We start from the raw sequence: 17987 nt of genomic DNA, 5'->3' as shown, positions 1-17987 counted from the left end.
GTACCACAGTCAGTCAGTGCCTGCTGGTAACAAACCTATGCAGTCCAAACTCTTCTGCAAAATTTACTGTTTGTTATTTGTTTCTTGCATCTTGAAATCACTATTTTAAGTATATCAAATGTCCCAATGTATGTATGGTGAAGGATATTAAGTTACCATACATTTCACAAAAGCTACAGAATTGACCTGTTTTGTTTGTTTGTTTTTTAATTTATTTACTTGCTTATTTTTATTATACTGCAATGGATAATAATGTATTGACGCAGCAGAGTTTTCATGGAGCTCAGAGAGGCCTGTTCCTATCCATTCTTTTGAAAAGCGCTTTTTTTTTTTTTTGAGGTACCAAAGGTGAATTTTTCTTGCAAGTCTTAGGGAAAACTTGCTGTATGCTGCTCATAAGCCCAGACAAATGGTATGCTGAAGAAATCAGATTTCCCGTGTCTTGTTTTAAGTGATTTATTATGAAAGCCAAGAGAGAATAAACAAGTTGTTCAGTCATTTGTACATTAGGATAATTTGCAACATCTCTGAGAGCTGTCTGACAAATTTAGGACATGTCTGTATTTTGTGTTGGCATAGCTGTGTGAGCAGATCCACCTAGTGGAGGTACTGCAGAAGCTACAAGAACTTTATTTTCCTGGCTTTACCCTTTTCCCTTTTGTGCTAGCTTAACTAAAGGATCTCTTCTGCTGGCATCAATTTGGGTTTGGGTCTGACTGGCACAGCAGTAGTAGCTGCAGGTGCAGCAACTTTAATATTCCTCACCGAAGCATGTATGTTTATAGAACTTGGTAGACTAGTTCAAAATTTAAGCTAGGATAATTGCATCTGTCAAGAATATGAAATGAACTTGGTTACTGCCATTTGCAATTTAAAGCAAATTACATTCAGGATGCACAGTCTGAAAAATGTTTTCACATTTATCTTCTCTCTGCAGGAATGAGCTGGAACGCCAGTTTTTGGAGCTGTTGCAGTTCAATATTAATGTTCCCTCCAGTGTTTATGCCAAGTATTATTTTGATTTGCGCTCCTTGGCAGAAGCAAATAACCTGAGTTTTCCTTTGGAGCCCCTCAGCAGGGATAGGGCATATAAACTTGAGGTAAGGCAATTTGTTTTTGTATTGCCCAGAACTGAATATATACGGTCATTTGGAATTTTTGGAGTGTTTCTCCCTTCCCAACCCATCTCTTACCAAATATTCCCACCCCATGTTAGAATGTGCCCAATATCCATATTCTTCTTTTTTTTTTTTTTTTTTTTACCTTGTGCTTCAGGTATCCATGGGTATGGAAACACCTTTTTGGCCCAACTTACTTCATGTCTTGTCTTGCTATCCATTTCTTTCCATTCTAATTGTCTACATTGACCCTGTGAAAAAAACTACAGCTTTTACAGTAACTCTACTCACAGTTTGGTTCTGTTTATTCTTAAGATTGACTGTGCAGGACACAGTATTAAAAAGTTTTGCTAAAAATCAGTGTTCTTTGTGCTTGTTACCTGCTGCTGCTGCATTTTACGTGAATCCAAGTCTGTTGGCTCAGCAGTGTTACTCTCAGAAATGAGACAGAAATAAGCACACATCGTTAGGAGACCTGAATACACTGTGTGCATAAACCACTATGTCAAATGTACCTGTGAAATTCAGAGCATTCTGAATTCCTGCATACAGTGGAGGAATTTTAAATCATCAGGCAATTGTGGATACTTTGAAGGCTGGAATCTTTTTTCTTGAGCATTCTAGGTCAAATTTTTCAGAAATGTGTTATTGCATGAATATGTGCACATTTTTTCAAAGTTTGAAATCTGCCATTAGCTACTAACTGCCTTTAGCATTGGATGTCTTTAATTAGATAGTAGTTTTGCACTATAGGTTGCATGGCTATGAATTAATGTCAGCATTGCATGTTTTGAAACTCTTAGTGCTCCTGTAGAACAGTTTTTGTTGGAGGGAAATGATACATGGGATTAACTTGTTTGCAGCTTGTAATGAGAACAGAGGTGGAAGAAAGAATTAAAGCAGATTTCACTAAATTGGAATATCTTACTCTATTTCTAAATATTCCCTTCAAATTTCTCGATGGCTCCAATAAGAATGTAAGTTAGTTCTGTATATGAAGTGAGATGCAAATTTGCATCAGATTTTGTTAAAGAATCATAATAATAAAATATGAAAAATCATTGGTCAAAGGAAGTGGTGTGCTAAGTTATTAGATGTTAGGTCTTGATAATTATCACCTTCTCATGCATTTATAATTAAGTATATTTCTTTTTGAAGAGAATTTAGTACACAGCATTTCTGAAACCTGTCAGTGAGTTACAAGTGCAGGTAATGAAGATAACTCCTAAAATCTTAGAAGAAAATAAAATAGCAGTAAACACGAAGAGATACTGGTGGTTTTTCTGTACTAATTAAAGAGAATGCATATTTTAAAAGAGCTAATGGAACATATTTGAATTAAGTCCACACTATTAAAAATTCTGCCAAGGTGAATGTGTTTTGTGCTGCTAGCACAAGGCAGGTCTCAAGTAAGCTTGCTAGCCATAGGGGATGGCTTCAGGTAAGAGGAAGAGCCTCTGCTGTGAGTCTTCACCTGGTCTGCCAGCTCCTTACCTCTCTTCTGTGTTCAGAAGGAAGGGACAATGATGGGAACTGCCTTGTTCCCTGGTGATGTTGGATGTCTTTTGTGTACCCTTGAAAGAGTTGACAGCATAATGTATAGCCTAATTCCTTGAGCACAGCTCTGTGTAGGTTGCCAGGAGTTATCAGAATGGGTCTGTAACAATTTTCAAGGTCTATCATACACTTTTTTGGCCCAGAGTTGTCTACTTCTGAAACTGAGAGAAAAGCTGCAGTCTATCATTAAAGACAACAGACAGATAGCAAACGTACACATACAGTGAAATGATTTGCCATGTCTGGTAAATTGAAAGGACTTTGCTTAGTTCTGAGATTTCAAGCAACTTATTTACTGGCACTGATATGATTGCATTTTACAATCATGTTCAGTATCTGAAGCAGGACCATTAGGTCTCATGGCACAATCTGTTGCTATTTTTGCGAATACCAAGAAGTTGACCTAGCAGTGAGAAAAAAAAAATTCCAAAGGAATCCAGAGGACAAGGCTAGTGATAACTGTTCCTTGTCAAATGGAAATGCTGGACAAGATCCATCAGATTGGAAATGCTAAGAGAGGTTATAGCACTTAATATAAAACTGATGGTTCTTTCTGGAGCTTTTGCCTTGTTTAATGTTCCCACAGCTGATACAAAGAAGCAGCTTTGTCTTTTCAATGATGAAGTGAAAGTAATGTGGCCTGAAAGCGTCCTGAATTTGTTGTACCAGTCCACCTAGTAATCAGGAAACATTTCAATGATATTTTAAAAACTCCCCCTTCTCCCCTTCCACATTGTATGAAGTCCTTCAAGTTAAAAACAGCAAATAACCTTTCATTAAATCATCCAGCCTACCTGTCAGTGCTCCTTGTTCAGAACAGCATATTTTGTACTGTGTTTTCTCCTTCCTTCTAATTGTGTCAAATGTCAAGGATTCCTTTTCTTCTCCTGAGAAATTAGTTTCTAACAAGAAGTTTCTGCCCAGAAGATTGTCAGATATCCAACCTTAATCCACTATTTTGTAATTTCCTACTCTTGCACCTGGTTTTTCTCCCATGTACTGAGATAGATATGAGTCAGATTCTGCTTTTCTGATAAGTCCACAAAACATACCTACCCTATTTCTGCTTGTGATCTTGGCACTTTGCTCATTTCCAGACTAGATTTTGTAAGAGCATTTTTTAGTTCACTCTCAATTGAATGGACTGTGTGTTGTCTCAGCTTTTTATTATTGGGATAGTGTTTGAGGAAGAACTCTTTCAACTACTGTGTGCTGTATTATCTTGACCCTAAAGAGGTAGTATTCCCTAGATGAAACAGACTAAAAAGAGGAGAGAAAATTGTAAGGTATGAGCTGAGAAGTGTCATTCTCCCAGGCTTCCCATTCTTGCAGTGATTGATGGCAGACTTGCGTGTCCTGTGTGCTAAGAACCTTGTAGCTGAAAGCAAAACTTCTGTGACTCCTTTTGTCAGTAGTGACCTGATGATGATGATTCTCATTTCCATGCATTCAGGCATACCCCCATCATCACAGCTTTCAGTCGTGCTTTTTTACATATTCCAACCAGACTTATTTCTGACTCTCCCTACATTCTCTCTGGTTTGCCCATTTTGGAGAGTGTTGCAGCACTGAAGGCTGAGTGCATTTGTGCCTTTCCGGTGGTCAATCTATAGCCAGCACTACTGCTTTCCTGCTCTGCACAGCACAGTGGTGTGCATGCAGCCAAAATTTATCCTCTGCTGCCATTCTCCCCTGTCTCCTCATCCCCCCCCCCCCCTTACCAGTGATAAAAATCTCCTCCAGAGCCATGTAAAGTATCTCAATAAAGAAACAAAATTCCACTGAATTGACTGCTGTTGCTGCTTTTTAATAGTACTTTGTTTTAATTTAATGGGAGAAAAGATACCTTGCAACAGGCAGAAATTAGTTTTCTCTGGTGTTAGAAGTAATAGATACATCAGATGACAGAAAGGTGTTGTAACCTATATGGATATATCTTAACTGACAGACAAAGTAAGTAATTACAATTTTCCACTTTTGTCTTGTTTTCCCCTATGTTACAAGACACTTTAGTGAATTTTCAAGTAGGCTTCAAATGTCTGTTTTCTAAATTATTTGCAAATGAATTGGCACCATTAGATAAAGGATTGCTTTAAACTACAATCAGTGTTTTACATCTATATGAATAATCAACAGGGACTGGAGCTGCCAAACATTGAGTACCACCTCCAAGCAAAAGTTTGTTTTGTCTGAGTGCCAGAACAGGAATATTTTCCTATTGTACATGCGATTTTGTAGTGATTTTTATAGTGATTGCCATCTCTATTTAATGCCTAAAAGAAGAGACTGGTTTGGCAACCAAAGGAAGCTGACCTCCACCTCAGTACATGCAATGTCCTGGCATATTATTCCGTGATTCAGTTGTTTTCATCCACTGGATTTTAAATCTGACTGAATTGCATAAACATTCCTAGTTCACTGAGTTCCTGGTTAAATTACATAAATTATTATTGAGCAATTTTAAGTAAATTAAGTTATGGTCTACAAAACAAGAATAGCTGTATAATTTTACTGTTCTCTTCATGTGAAGTAAGAAAGAAAACTATTCAAGAATGGCTATAGCAAAAGGAAATTTGGTTTCCAACTATAAAGTAGCAGCTGGTTTCTTGGTGGTTTTTGTTTGTTTGTTCTTTATTTTTCTTTTTTAAAAATGTTATTTAGTCATGTTTTGTGGCTGACTTATCCTAGAATTAGGTGAGCTTGCTCTCAGTGGCAGGAGCTGTGTGCTTCTGCCATATCTGCTGCTGATCTTTGCAGGGCAGTTGAGATTTTAGGACTCCTACAACTTGCTGTGCTGTTGAAGTAAAGGCTAAGAAAGAGAATGATGCACGGTGCAGTCAGAGTGTTTATTTATATTGCCTTCTTTTATAATCAAACACTTGTACTGTTCTTATTTGTACAGTACTTTCTGTTAAACATCCCATCTTAAGACACCACTTAAAAGCATTCCTGAGTAAACAGAAGTATGTTTTAGTCTGTCTCATTTTCTGAGTTGACTTTGAGCACTCCTTGGAATGACCTTCCTCTGCAGCTCTGCGTGTTTAAATGCCAGAGTGAACATCCTCACTCATGCAACTCATAGCCTGTCCCAACCATACGAATGCTTACAGGGTTGAGATATAAAAGGTACATAATAAAGATTTGCTTTAAACTTGGCTAAAAGCAATAGGAACATAAAACCATTAGCCTCAGTGTCATTTAGTAAGTCTCAACTTTTGAATAATCTTTGTCTCTTTCTTTAAATGATATTCTTATGACATTTCTGTGTATTTTTAATGCAAATAAAATTATTCTGAATCTGAGTGACACTTCAGCAGCTTGTAAGACAGCAGCTTGCGTAGGAGTCACCATCTCCTGCAGGTTCTTCAGAAATGGAGGCAAACATCAGCCCTATTAGCAAAGCCGGGCAAGTCATCTGGCAGGCTCTCATCTCTAGAGGAAATATAAGCCATCCTGAACGGTCCAAATATAATTTCTATGAACGTTTCTACAGTTTGTTGCCAGTGAAGTGCTCTGTGTTACTTGTCAGCTGCCTTGACTGGGTTTGCCAGTTAGGCAGTAAAGAAAAGGCTTGGAATATGCTTGCTGAGTCCTTCAAAAGTGAGTGTGGTGGGCAGTGCAGTGCCAGTATGTTGATTACTGTAAGGTTAACAAAACAAGTAAGAGTTGGGAACAGTTCTTCACATGTTTGATTTCACTAAGTGCCATTTTGTAATTTTGTCTGTATGTAGAAAACTACATTGTACAGTTGTGGCCAATGCAATTGAGATTTCTTCCTTCTTTCGTGTTACAGGCCATCTCCCGCTTGTGTGAAGATAAATACAAGGACTTCAGGAAATCTGCAAAGAAACGGTCAGTCAGTGCTGACAATCTGACTGTGGTTAGATGGTCTCCTGCTATTATCTCCTAACAGAGGAGACTGGAATATTCCTATGGACGTACTGTTTCATCCATCCAGTTTTTTTGGGGTGGGTTGGGGGGGAGGGAGAGAAAAAGACTTCTGATTTTGTTTTTTTTTTAAATCTGTCAAGCTGCCTTTACAGTGCCTCCCCATTGTGTAGCACACGAGTAAAGTACCTAGTGGGAGCTGAAGTGGAGAAGCCAGTGTTTGGAGAGAAGATGGGTGACAATTTCTTTCTCACTTTCACTAACAGCTTTACTCTTTCTATGAGGAAACAGCAAATCGGGTGCTTGGAAGTAGAAACAAAAAATGAAGTAGAGGCAGAAAAACTGTTTCAGAACTGTGCCATTTTTCAATGTGCTGTGCTTTTGAAGAGAAACGACAGCATGAAAATGAACCATGTAGTCAGATGACTGTGCACTAGAGGAGTGATGTTCGGAGAGTTCCATCTTAAATCTTAATATCTTTCCTAATTTTTATTTTTCCATTCCTCATTGCTGCTTCCCAGGAAAAATTCTTCCCCTTGCACAGCAGCAAATACCAAGTCTGTATTTACAGTAGCACAAGCCCCTGAATAAATAGTGTTGTTTTTTTTTCACTGCACTTTTCTCTGTAAGCTATTGTTAGCATTATTCTTCATAATTATTATGCATATGTTATATTTCTCTTATGCCTTCTATTGTATTTCAAAAGAGAGAACTTGACCATAGTGCTGAACCAAAAGTGTGTACAGGGATCAGAAGATCATTCATAATTTCATGATGTGTTTTATTTATAGTATACTTGGGTGTGTGTGCCTTCCTAAGTTCTTGGAATCAATTATTTTTCCTTAATACAAAGATACAGTTGTTAAAGTATTCAGATGATGACAGTTATAAGACTTGGGCCAAATATCTGAAATTTGCAACAGTTCTTGTGATCCTTTTTGCAGATTTTCATAGCATTAGAAGTTTAGCAGGATTCATGTAGAGACAGATTTGTTTTGTATGGCCTAGACTAGTTCATTCATTCACCTCCAGGTCCATTGTTGCAAGCAATATTCTCAATTTGTATGTGTTTACTTTAAAACAGACTGTTTGTATAAAATAAAAAATAATTTTATAATCTTCACTGAGAAGGCCTATAGAAGAACAGAATACACATTTTAACAAGGTACTTCTCACAAGTAGATTTGGTTTTGAAGCTAAAATGCAAACCTTCATATTTTTTTCAGTGTAGGCGCTTATAGAAATTAAAAACAACCAAACCGTGAACATAATTTTCAACTCTAATTATTAAGCTGTTCTGTTGTGGTTACTAGTTCCTTCCTACCATGGCTGTTGCCCCCTTGGGCAATAACAACTTAATTTTTATTTTTATTTTTGTTTTTGTTTTTATTTTTGTTTGCGTAGTTTAGAAAGATAGGGTTGAAAATGCTCAGTTCCCTGAAATTCTTTCTTTGTGACTGTCACTGAAGTGAGTGGCAGCAGACTTCCCTGATGTATGCACTACTGTGGTAAACCGAAAAGATTCCATATTTATTTTCATTAAGCCCTATGGGCTTGTAGCAAACCTAGAGGCCCTGAGAAGCACCCTTTGCTTCACTGCAGTGCGGATCGGATGCCTCCAGGTGAAGAGGCACTAGCAGGATTGAAGTAGTGATACCAAACAGTTTCTGTTAACCTTCTAATGTGATTTGCGTGGTTTGTGACATGAAGGTTTTGTCTGTAAATTCTCCTGATGTCCTTTGGGCCTTGAAAATACCTAATTCTCATCATTGTTGTGCCAATGCGTTGGAACTGTGAGTCTCCAAGTCCATTTTTTCCTTGAACATGGAATGTAAGGAAAGTATAACAATACAAATGCCAATGAAAGCATTTGAAACCTCTTTACAGGTGATATCAAAAGGAACGTTTTCAAAAATTCATCCTTTTCAGCATAAATTTAGGCTTTAAAATGTGTAAAATATTTTGATTTATCAACACTTTGCTAAACTATTTTCCATTTAACTTGATATCAGGAATATTGATTTTATCCATTTCCGGGCGATAGATATATGAACTTTGGATTATGTAAAGATCTCAATGCATCTTCTATAATTTTTGTGAAGTTTATTAAACTACTTTAAAGATTGTATAGTCTATTTATTGTATGTATGTACATACAGTCTGATACTTTAAAAAGTGGATTCCGTAAAACCTGGCTCAGTCTTGTTTAGACTATTGAATATCGTTTTAGCCTTGTGCACTGGACTCTACCTCTGTATAGGAGAATTTTCCATATTCTTAATTAGTCCTGATTCCGTGATTAACTTGGTTATGTTTCTTGCACTAAGAATTAAAAAAAAAATCTGCTGTAAGTGTGGATTCTTTCTTTAAGTTTTGCCATATGAATCCTCTACATGTAAATGGATGTTTCTTTCCCTCATGATTATAAAATAATTCTTTGCTTTTCCTCCTGGTTTGTTCCAAGTTTGCCAAAAAAACTAACAACCAGTACCTGTCAGGAAATCTGAATAAGTGTCTTTTGTTTGCAAGGTATTCTATGCCATGTAATTAAAAAATGAATTATTATTTAGGATTATGTTGTGTTTAGTGGAGTTTTTTAAGCGTTGCTATATGGAAAATGCCATTGCAAGATTAGAGTCACCCAGGGCTTGAGAAATGAGGTTGAACCAGACAGCGTTTTCATTGATAGCAGAAGTAAATTGTGGTTTTCATTTCAGAACCCAAAACAAAATTTGCTGTAAGTGTTTTCTGGATGAAGGTTTTCACTATTGCTTTGGTCACCAGCTCAGAAACAAAAAGGTATGGGTGACATATTAAACATGTCCCTTCAAGTGCCATTGTCCTAATGAGTCATTTTCCTCTGTTGAGCCAGTGGGGCACTGGGTTTGTTGCTTATGCATTGATAATTGGATAAATATTTGAAAAAGGTTTCTTCTAAGAGTTGGGGTTTTTTTCATGCATCCCTCTGCAGGCTGGAGATGTTTCCCTAATTCCTCTCTCCATCTGAAGACTTATTTATATTTCATTTTATGTTTCTTTTATGTTTTCTTGTCAGCTGTACACTTCATTCTGATGGACGCTTTTGAGACTGAGAATCTTGGAGTCGTGATGAAGTGCAGATAAAAGAAAAACTACAAGAAACATTTTCCCCTTTCATAAGCCCTATCGGTCTTTTGAACGATGCACATTTATTAACAAAATGCAAAATCCGATAGCAGGGTAGTGGGGTCCTTTTCAATAACTGTGTTTTTTTAATTTGCTTCTCAGTCTTTATGTGAGAGAGGAAAAGATCAGCATGTGTAGCTTCATTTACCTTGTAGTAGTTAGCTGAGTTTATCACATAAAGTGAATGCGTGATGGGAGACCTGCTCAAGTGTTTTTGAAATCTTAGTTCAAGCTTTGCTTTTTATTTAACACCTCTTTCTCTGTTTCCCAGCTTTGTTAATGCTGCAAACTTTAGGTACAAACTACAGGTTAGAAGGAGCAAAAGTCTCGTCAGAAGAGAGTGACAGTGTATTGGTGGCAGATGACAAAGTGACATCTGGGAGTGTTGGCTACATGTAAAAATAGCAGTCTGTGGGAGGGGACAGAGGAATTGAAATGACAGAACAGACAAAAAACAAAGCTTTAGCAGCTGAAGCAACAAATTATTTACAGCAATCCTTTGCTGATAATGAGCACTGCATTTTCCTTTGACTTGTTTCAGTTACTAATTAGGGTGCTGCCCATCCGCTGCAAACTCATGTAGCGCTCTGCTTCTCTGAGGCACATTTAAAGAATTTACTCAACCTGGCTTTTAGCACTTTCTCACTGCTGTTTCAGACATGCTTCTGCAATCTGATTTTTGTTTTTATTTTTAACTTCAATCCACAGTTCTTGAAAACACCTACCTACCTCTGCAGTGGAGTGCCCATTTAGTATCTCTAATATGTTCTGAGAAGACAATGCAAGTTTCAACACTTCTCTGTGATTCTCTGTGATCTATTAAGAAATGTTAGTAGCTACATCTGAAGCATGCAGCAAGTATCTTTCTGCTGTTTGCTTTTTCTCTTTGCCAACTGAACTGCATTTTGAGGAAACCACAGAACTGGTGAGAGTTGGAGTTGCCTCAGCTTACAGGTACTGATGGAAGATACATAACAGCTGCTGATAGGAAAAAATGCTTTAAAAAAGGAAACACAAAAGAAGAGCAGCTGATTATAATGATAGTTTTGTTGTATATGAACCTGCTTTTCTTAGTCCTCTTTTAAGAATCTCCAAGAAGCGACTGGAATCCCAGAAACACTGTTTGAAAAGTAAAGCCAAGAAAGCAATGCTTGGCTTAACTTCTCTTGTCTGGGCTTAGGTCGTCAGGCACAATGGGCAGGAAGGCACTTTTAAGAAAGGCAAGTGGCAAAGTGGTATTAATAGGCTGTTCCTCTTACATTTCTTTTTGAGTGATTGGTCTGATGCAATTTGATGTAAAAGAGGGTGGCTTTTTCTGTGTGTGCCTGTTACACCATATGTAATATGCTTCAGCATTTTTGGGGCAACTTTAAACTGCGTTTTAGTTGGGGATACTCTGGTGATGACATGCTGAGCACGCTGCTTGCTCTGGTGATAGGTGATCACGCACTTACATTTCCCATATGAGCTGTTCAAAACCTCTGTGAAGACTTTGTAAAGCTCTCTCAAGACACTGGGCAGAATCAACTGTGAAGATGTTTATGATTTCCACAGACTGAAGCAACAATTAACCATTAGCAACAAAATGTCAAGTTGTACTTGTTGAACTTTCTGGCTTGAACAATGAAAGACACAGTTACAGAACATCTTTTTTTGGAGTGCTATGGTAACTAAAGCAATAAAATTTTATTGGTAGTCCTTGCACTTTTTCCCCTTTGGAACTGGCAGTGAAGCACCTGCTTCAAAAGTATATGAAGATGTAGGTGGCTTGCTCTCCTCAACGAGGCATTAGAATAAAAGGTTTCCTTTGTGTAAGAGATCCTGTGACACACTTTGAGTCTAAAGCTAATTCTTCTCATTCTTCTCTTTGTGCCTCTTTATTTTAAATACTAGTACAAGTTATTCTGTATGTAAACAGCATGTTGGCAACTGGCAGCTGTGATATACTTGCTGCCTTCTATTTAAATGATACTGATGATCCTGTGATCATACTGTGTTTCATGTCTTTCAGGCATTCTAAGCATTCTTCTGTAGAAACCAGAGGGGTCAAAAAGATGGAAATTGGAGTGCTATAAAGGTTAGAAAGAAAAATTAGGTGTGTGGGTAGTTTAATATAAGGAAATAAGAGGATAAATGTATTTGCATCTCCTGCAGTGCTAATAAATAAGGATGTTAATGATGCTTTGAGTAGCTTGACGATGATAGATTTCTTGGAGAAGCAGATTGAGGGTACAGCTGTTTTCTTTAAAACACACAGGATGTGCAGATTGTATTGCCATAAATCCTAGAAGGAGGAAGACCATGTTGTACTGAGCAACATCTGAGTCTTGAATATCCTGCATTAGAATTGCAGTATTTACCTCAGTGTTGAGTTGCAATCTGCAGTTTTTCTATTTCAGACTTGTTTAATTTCAGACGTAAAATGAATTCTCCTTGACAATTTCACTGTGTGTGGGCAGCTATTTTCGGTATTAACTGCGTTAGATGAGGAGTTTTTATGGTATCTGGTAATAGAAAAAGCATTATTTAAAGTGTCATTTGAACCTGTTTGCTCCCCTGGAGAGAGCATTTGTCTGGGCTCTGCAGCTTGCTAAGAGTAGGTAAACACAGTGGTGCAAGAGCTTGTTTTTTGGAACCATCCCCTCTGTGTTGTATCATGAATCTGGGTCCATGTGCTCCAGCCTCCACTCACACAGGGTTCCCCAGAGCACATTACCCAGGCCCACTTCCAGGCAGCTTTAGAAGAGCTCTGGGGAAGGAGAGCACAGCCTCGGGGCAGTGCTCCATCACACATGCAGCACAGAGGAAAAGAAGAGGAAAGTGCATTTTTACAAATTACTGTTTATACAGGAGAAGATGGCTGGAGCTTTAATTTCTTCAGCAGACTGCTACTGGCTTGTTTTCAGTGTTTTCATAAAATGTGCCTAAAAACAAGCGTGGTGTAGTGCGTTTTCTTGAGTGCTGTCCCTCAGGATTTGCACAGGACCCCCCAAACCACTTTTTAAGGTATCCTCATGACATCGGGCTGCAGCAGAGCTGTGCCAAGTGATGGCTGCAAGGCGTGGGGCTGAGGCCAGCCTGCATCGTTGGGCACACCACAGGGCAGGCCTGGAGTCATGGCTGTTTGTCCGTCGTGTTGCAGAGACCCCACTGTTCCCCACGGTGTATGGCAGCTCTTGATGTGCCCACAGACCTGTGGATGGGGTTGTGATGTTTTCACACAGGCCAGGTCTGCCCTCCAGCTACAGCAGTTGTGTCTGTACTAGCAGCACTGCCAGCCTTACTGCCAGATTGCTGCTAACCGAATGTGGATATTACAGCAGGAATTGTGAAACCTTTTTTGCAGCACGTACATTGGTTTTGGCCTTGAACTGAAGCAGCACAAGGCTAGCAGCACGGCTGAGTGGGCCTATAGCTCCTTCACCAACACTAGTGGAGCTGGAAACTCTAACTGGTGAATCGGACTGCCTCAAGGCAAGAAGAGCAAGAAGAGCACGTTAGTTGAAGTGCAGGTTGCTGTTCCCTGCTCTGAGCTTCTGGCAGTTTGGGGTAGGAGTTAATGCAGATTGCTCTTCCCAGACTCCACAGAAAGGGGTCTTGGGGGTCTGCCATAAGGTACTAAATGGGGCAAAGTTTGCTAAACAGCAAGTGAAAAAACCTTTAAGTCCCTGAGGCTAAAGCTGTCAGGAACATGGTTATTTGCAGCAGTTTTGAAGATCCAGCATTAGGCTGGATGTCAGTGCATGTCAGTGCAGAGCAGGTGGAAGGATGCACTTAGCAGTTCTGTTTTGTCAGTGCTACCAGCATGAAGGCACCAGGCATGCATGCCCCATAGAGTGGTCAGAGCACTGCAGCAGAAGGATGGGCTGCATTTCATCCCCCGTGCCTAAATGGTCCTGAATAGGACCCCAGGTCAACCTTCGTTCCCACTAATGGCATGGCTTCCCTTACTGCCAAATCTCCTTCTTGCTTTGATCTGCCTGAGGTGTTGGCAAGGCATTCTCACCAGTTGTCTTTTGCTCTCTAAAACAGCAGAATAAATCACTTTGGATCCATGTTGCTCCTTTTGGATTATGGTAAGATTTTAAATGAGAGTCGGTACTGCACTCCTATTAATTTTACCAACACTGAGGAATGTGATATTTCTCTTTGAAATGAAAATCCTGCTTGATATAATACATTAAACATGAATTCTATCACAATTTAACAGGAGAGTTCCTCCTGTCCTGCCCAGAGTGTTCAGAGTTCATTAGCAGTGATTATCAACAAGGCTCTCTGGGAGAAAACAAAGCAGGAATGATGGGAACGGCAGAAAGGTGTGTATTGTGAAGCAGAGCTTTGAGGAGAACAACTTCACCTCCTGAACTGATCATTTGTTTTTTCCCAATATTATGGCGGTTGGCCTACACACAATTTGTTTAAACCATTTTCTACACTTTAAACAAAAGGCTAATAGCAGGTCACTGGTTAAGGTGAAATGAAAACAGTGAAATCAAGACCAGGTTCAAAAACTCCTTTTTGCACTGTCCTGTTAGTGCTGTGTGTGCAGAAGTAATACGTCCATCCTGACAGTAATGCAAGAAATCTACTACTATTTTCTAACTAAGAGAAAGGCTAGATTATTTATTCGTTATTTTTCAAAATGTAGCTGGAGATCAAAGGCTCATGTTGTGAAACAAAGTGATGAATGTACAGTCTTTTTAGGCAAAAAAAATTAAAAAAAAATATATTGGTGAAGGTCTTATTACATACAAGATAGAGCTTTCAGGTTATTTAAAATCATTTTTTTAAGACATAGTTGAGATTTAAAAGAATGTTCCTTTGGACTTTTGCAGAGAAATGCATTAAATTTGGAGAAGACATTTCTTCACGTGCAGACACCCCCGCTCAGTGCTGGCTGCAGTGATTCCTGAGCTTTGAGTCATGTGTGAAATGGAGGGGAAAACATCACGTTTCTCTTTTCAGCTCCCCTCTTTCACTTTTGTGCTCATGTAGCCTTTTTCCCATGGTGCCAGTGCTGGGATTCTGTGCCTGCTATCAGTGACCATGTACTTAGATTCATCTGTCCATAGTAAGAGAAAGAGCAGTATCAGTGTTCAGTAACACAGACAACAATATGAGTTTTGTTTCCTAAAATGATCAGCCATGAAATACAAGGAAGTGTGAAGATCTCTTATTTTAATTCCGCTGTGGCTGCCTGTATGTTACATCTGATATGACGGATTTATTTACTGACACCCAGAACCAACACAATAGCCCCTTCTGCTCAGCCTGCTGAAAGCTATGATCTGTTTGCTCCCTGCAGTGTTTGTGCTGAGAACGGATACTATGTAAGTACTAAATTAAAAATGTAGCCAGACAAAGAGATGCTTGATAATCTTATTAAGAAATCTCTTCCCCAGCTACTTGAACAATTTCCACAATATCAGCACACCGTGCTTTGAAGTTATATGAAAAACCCCATTTGCAAACAATGTCCAAGCAGGTGGCAGTCTGGCACCTCCAGCCGTGCTGCCACAGTTCCCATCCTCACACCCTTGTGTGCTGCTGGGAGAGGTCCCCTGTGGATGCGTGCCAGGCAGGGCAGCCCACTCACTTTTGCAGTCACCTTAATGCCTCTTCCACACCTTGTCACCTAGGTGTGACAAGAGGTTGTGGATGCTCTGATCCTGGAGATGTTAAAGGCCAGGTTGGATGGTGCCCTGGGCAACCTAGTTGAGTACCAAATGTGGAGATGTGTGGCCCTGCCTGTGGCAGGGGGGTCGGAGCTTGAGTTGGAACTCCTTGGGGTCCCTTCCAACCTCAGCTATTCTATGAGTGTTTTATGGTTACCACTCCTCTTTTGTTATGTTCTGGAAGATGCTGTGCTGTGTATGAAGGGTTTCTGCTCGGCGACATCCACTGGTACAGGGGAGGAGTAGGTAGTAAGAAAAAAAGAACAAAATGTTCATCGTGCTATTATCAAGGTGTAGCAAAGCAATCCCTGAAGGCCCATCTGATTGGAAATGTCCTTTCTCTTCCTTTTTGCACAAACAAACAGGAAAACGTTTGGAGCTGCCTGAGCTGGGCACCAATGAGGCCTGTCATCACTAGCCTGTGTAAAAAATTGGAGATCACAGGACTTCACAAACTTTCAAATTTATATTTGCTGTATACAGAAATATAAGTGTAAAATTTGATGTCAAATAGATGTTGGGGAAAAAAAAAAGCTGGAATTTTGTGTATACTAGATTTTTGTGTGTTGCAGCAGAGCAAATTAGTAATAATGTCATTTACTAATGTAACTACCTTTTTTAGCAGGAGTTAAGCAGATATTAATAATGTGGTTTTGAAAATCCCATGGACTCACTTTGTGCTTTCATTGCTTAGTAAAATTAACTACTTCTGAAGAAATTGGCCCTGAGATTCTGAGTAGGAATGTACTTCTCATTACGAAATTTCCCTTCATATTAGTCTTGAATTGTTTAAAGTTAAGTTCTTGGTTGAATAATGTTGACTTTTCTGAATGAAAACATGAAGGAGAAAGAATTTTTCTGTTTGTTGACATCATAGAAGAAGACATCTTTGAGGAAGATGACCTTTCTGAACCTTCAGATATTTATAAGGGGATCTGCCTGAGGCAAAGTAAAAGAGAAATCTGAATACTTGACAGTACACAGTCTAACATTCACTGACTGAGCTGAAGAAGAGGCATACAAGATGCTGCAGGCAGCAGGTGTGAGTATCCAAGCTGACCAACATGTGGAAATTACATTTAAGTCCAATCCATATGAGCAGCTAAGAAAGAGCTGAATTCCTCTGTTCTGGATGTGCTGGACTGTTTCAGCCACATGTGCTCTGTATTTATATATGTCCAAGTATGTGTGCACAGATCTCCTTCCCGGGAGTGGAAAGAGAACAGCAGAGGAAGATGGACAAGTTCTTTGAAAAAACGCCTAAACAACGCCCAGTGGGATCGTTGGGTTTGAGGCCAGCAGTGGGAATAGGAGCACCTCGTTTAAGCTCCCGTTGAATTGTTCATGATGGAAAGCATTCTCCTCTCTATTGCCTCAGTGCACGTAGGCTCCATGGTGCTAATTCCTGAGTTGCAGTGTTCTTGTTTGCTCAGTGTTTGCACAGCTTTGGCACCTGTTTTATTGAGGACTGCTGATAGGGGATCTCCAGGAGGCACACAGAGGTGCAGAGGAAACATTTATTCCTGCTGCTTTGCTGCTCTTGTCCTTTGTGACTAATTTGTTCTCTTTCTCTCACCTTTCTGCTGTATTTCTGTAACTTAAAAAATAAGGTCACCTAGGCTTTTATTTTAATATCACTTAGTGCCCTTTCTGAATGTTTTTTTTTTTCCCTTCAATTTATAGCTCACTCTCTGAAGAGATTTACTGCGAGATTGGCCACGAGTAGATCATATTTGCTAATTAAAAAAAAATTGACAGATCTTATAATTAGACTTTAAAATGTTAGGTATGCATCCAATGTTTTTCTTTCTTTAATAAAAATCTACCAAAACCCAACACAGAAATGACAGCTCCCTTTCCATATTAGGGAAGTGGTAACATTGACCCATTTTTACCTTAGCGTTAATTAAACTGTCATAAGGAGTCTGTGATGCTGTTGGCAGGTGCTCTGCAGGATGCAGTCTCCTGTAGTAACTCTCAGTACAGTACCCTGCATGTCATTAGTGTAGATGTTGACTGGGTGAGACAACAGCAGCTGGGACTTAGGAATACTGGAGTTGCTGCTGGTTTTGTTGGGTTGGATGTGTGGTGGAGATGGGCGGCCTTCAGGTGACTGATTTGCTCCTGGGATGGGAAGTCCTGAAGTGGTTCAAGGCTAACTTTGCATTATCTCTTGATATGTGAGCCAATGACAGAGCAAAGTGGCTTTGCTGGGCTTTTGTGCAAAATAACCCAGGGGACTGGAGACAGGAATGTAGCTTCAGTAGCTCAGAACATTCCAGTAAGTCACTCACAGCAATGGAGTCACATCTGCAAATGTTTGCAGAATCAAGCCTCCCCTTCATCTGTGATAAGGGTTTAGAAATGTAGACACCAGTTGTGGATTTTTAAATAGATTTAATTGCATCTTCTTAGGTTTCATTGTTGGCCTATGAAAGCTTTCCTGTGGCTTTTAAAGACCCCTTCTAAAATCAGCCATGATAAGATACCTCTGGATTTTGAAGCTTAGCTTTACCCAAAGCCACGTCTGGCTTTTCTGTGTGTCTTTCCTATTTAACTACAATTAACTCGAGCTGAACTTTAT

The 17987-nt window shown here is 39.3% G+C and overlaps 1 protein-coding gene across 3 annotated transcripts in view; it reads left to right on the top strand.

Annotated features, from left to right (window-relative positions):
* The window catches only part of CCNY (cyclin Y), a 122935-nt gene that overhangs the window by 104525 nt on the left and 423 nt on the right, over positions 1-17987 (top strand). Inside the window, exons 9-12 of one of the 3 annotated variants that reach the window (XM_048952173.1) lie at positions 938-1100; positions 6469-6527; positions 9281-9362; positions 9619-17986. In XM_048952173.1, coding sequence (XP_048808130.1) covers positions 938-1100; positions 6469-6527; positions 9281-9362; positions 9619-9636 — 322 coding nt within the window. In that variant the 3' untranslated portion in view covers positions 9637-17986. Of the gene's footprint in view, positions 1-937; positions 1101-6468; positions 9136-9280; positions 9363-9618; position 17987 lie in introns of those variants that run through there. The other 2 variants (XM_048952172.1, XM_048952174.1) reach the window with 2 other exon arrangements.

Source organism: Lagopus muta, chromosome 7 (assembly GCF_023343835.1).
Source record: "Lagopus muta isolate bLagMut1 chromosome 7, bLagMut1 primary, whole genome shotgun sequence".
Classification (NCBI taxonomy): Eukaryota; Metazoa; Chordata; class Aves; order Galliformes; family Phasianidae; genus Lagopus; species Lagopus muta.
This window is presented reverse-complemented; position numbering and strand designations above follow the sequence as displayed.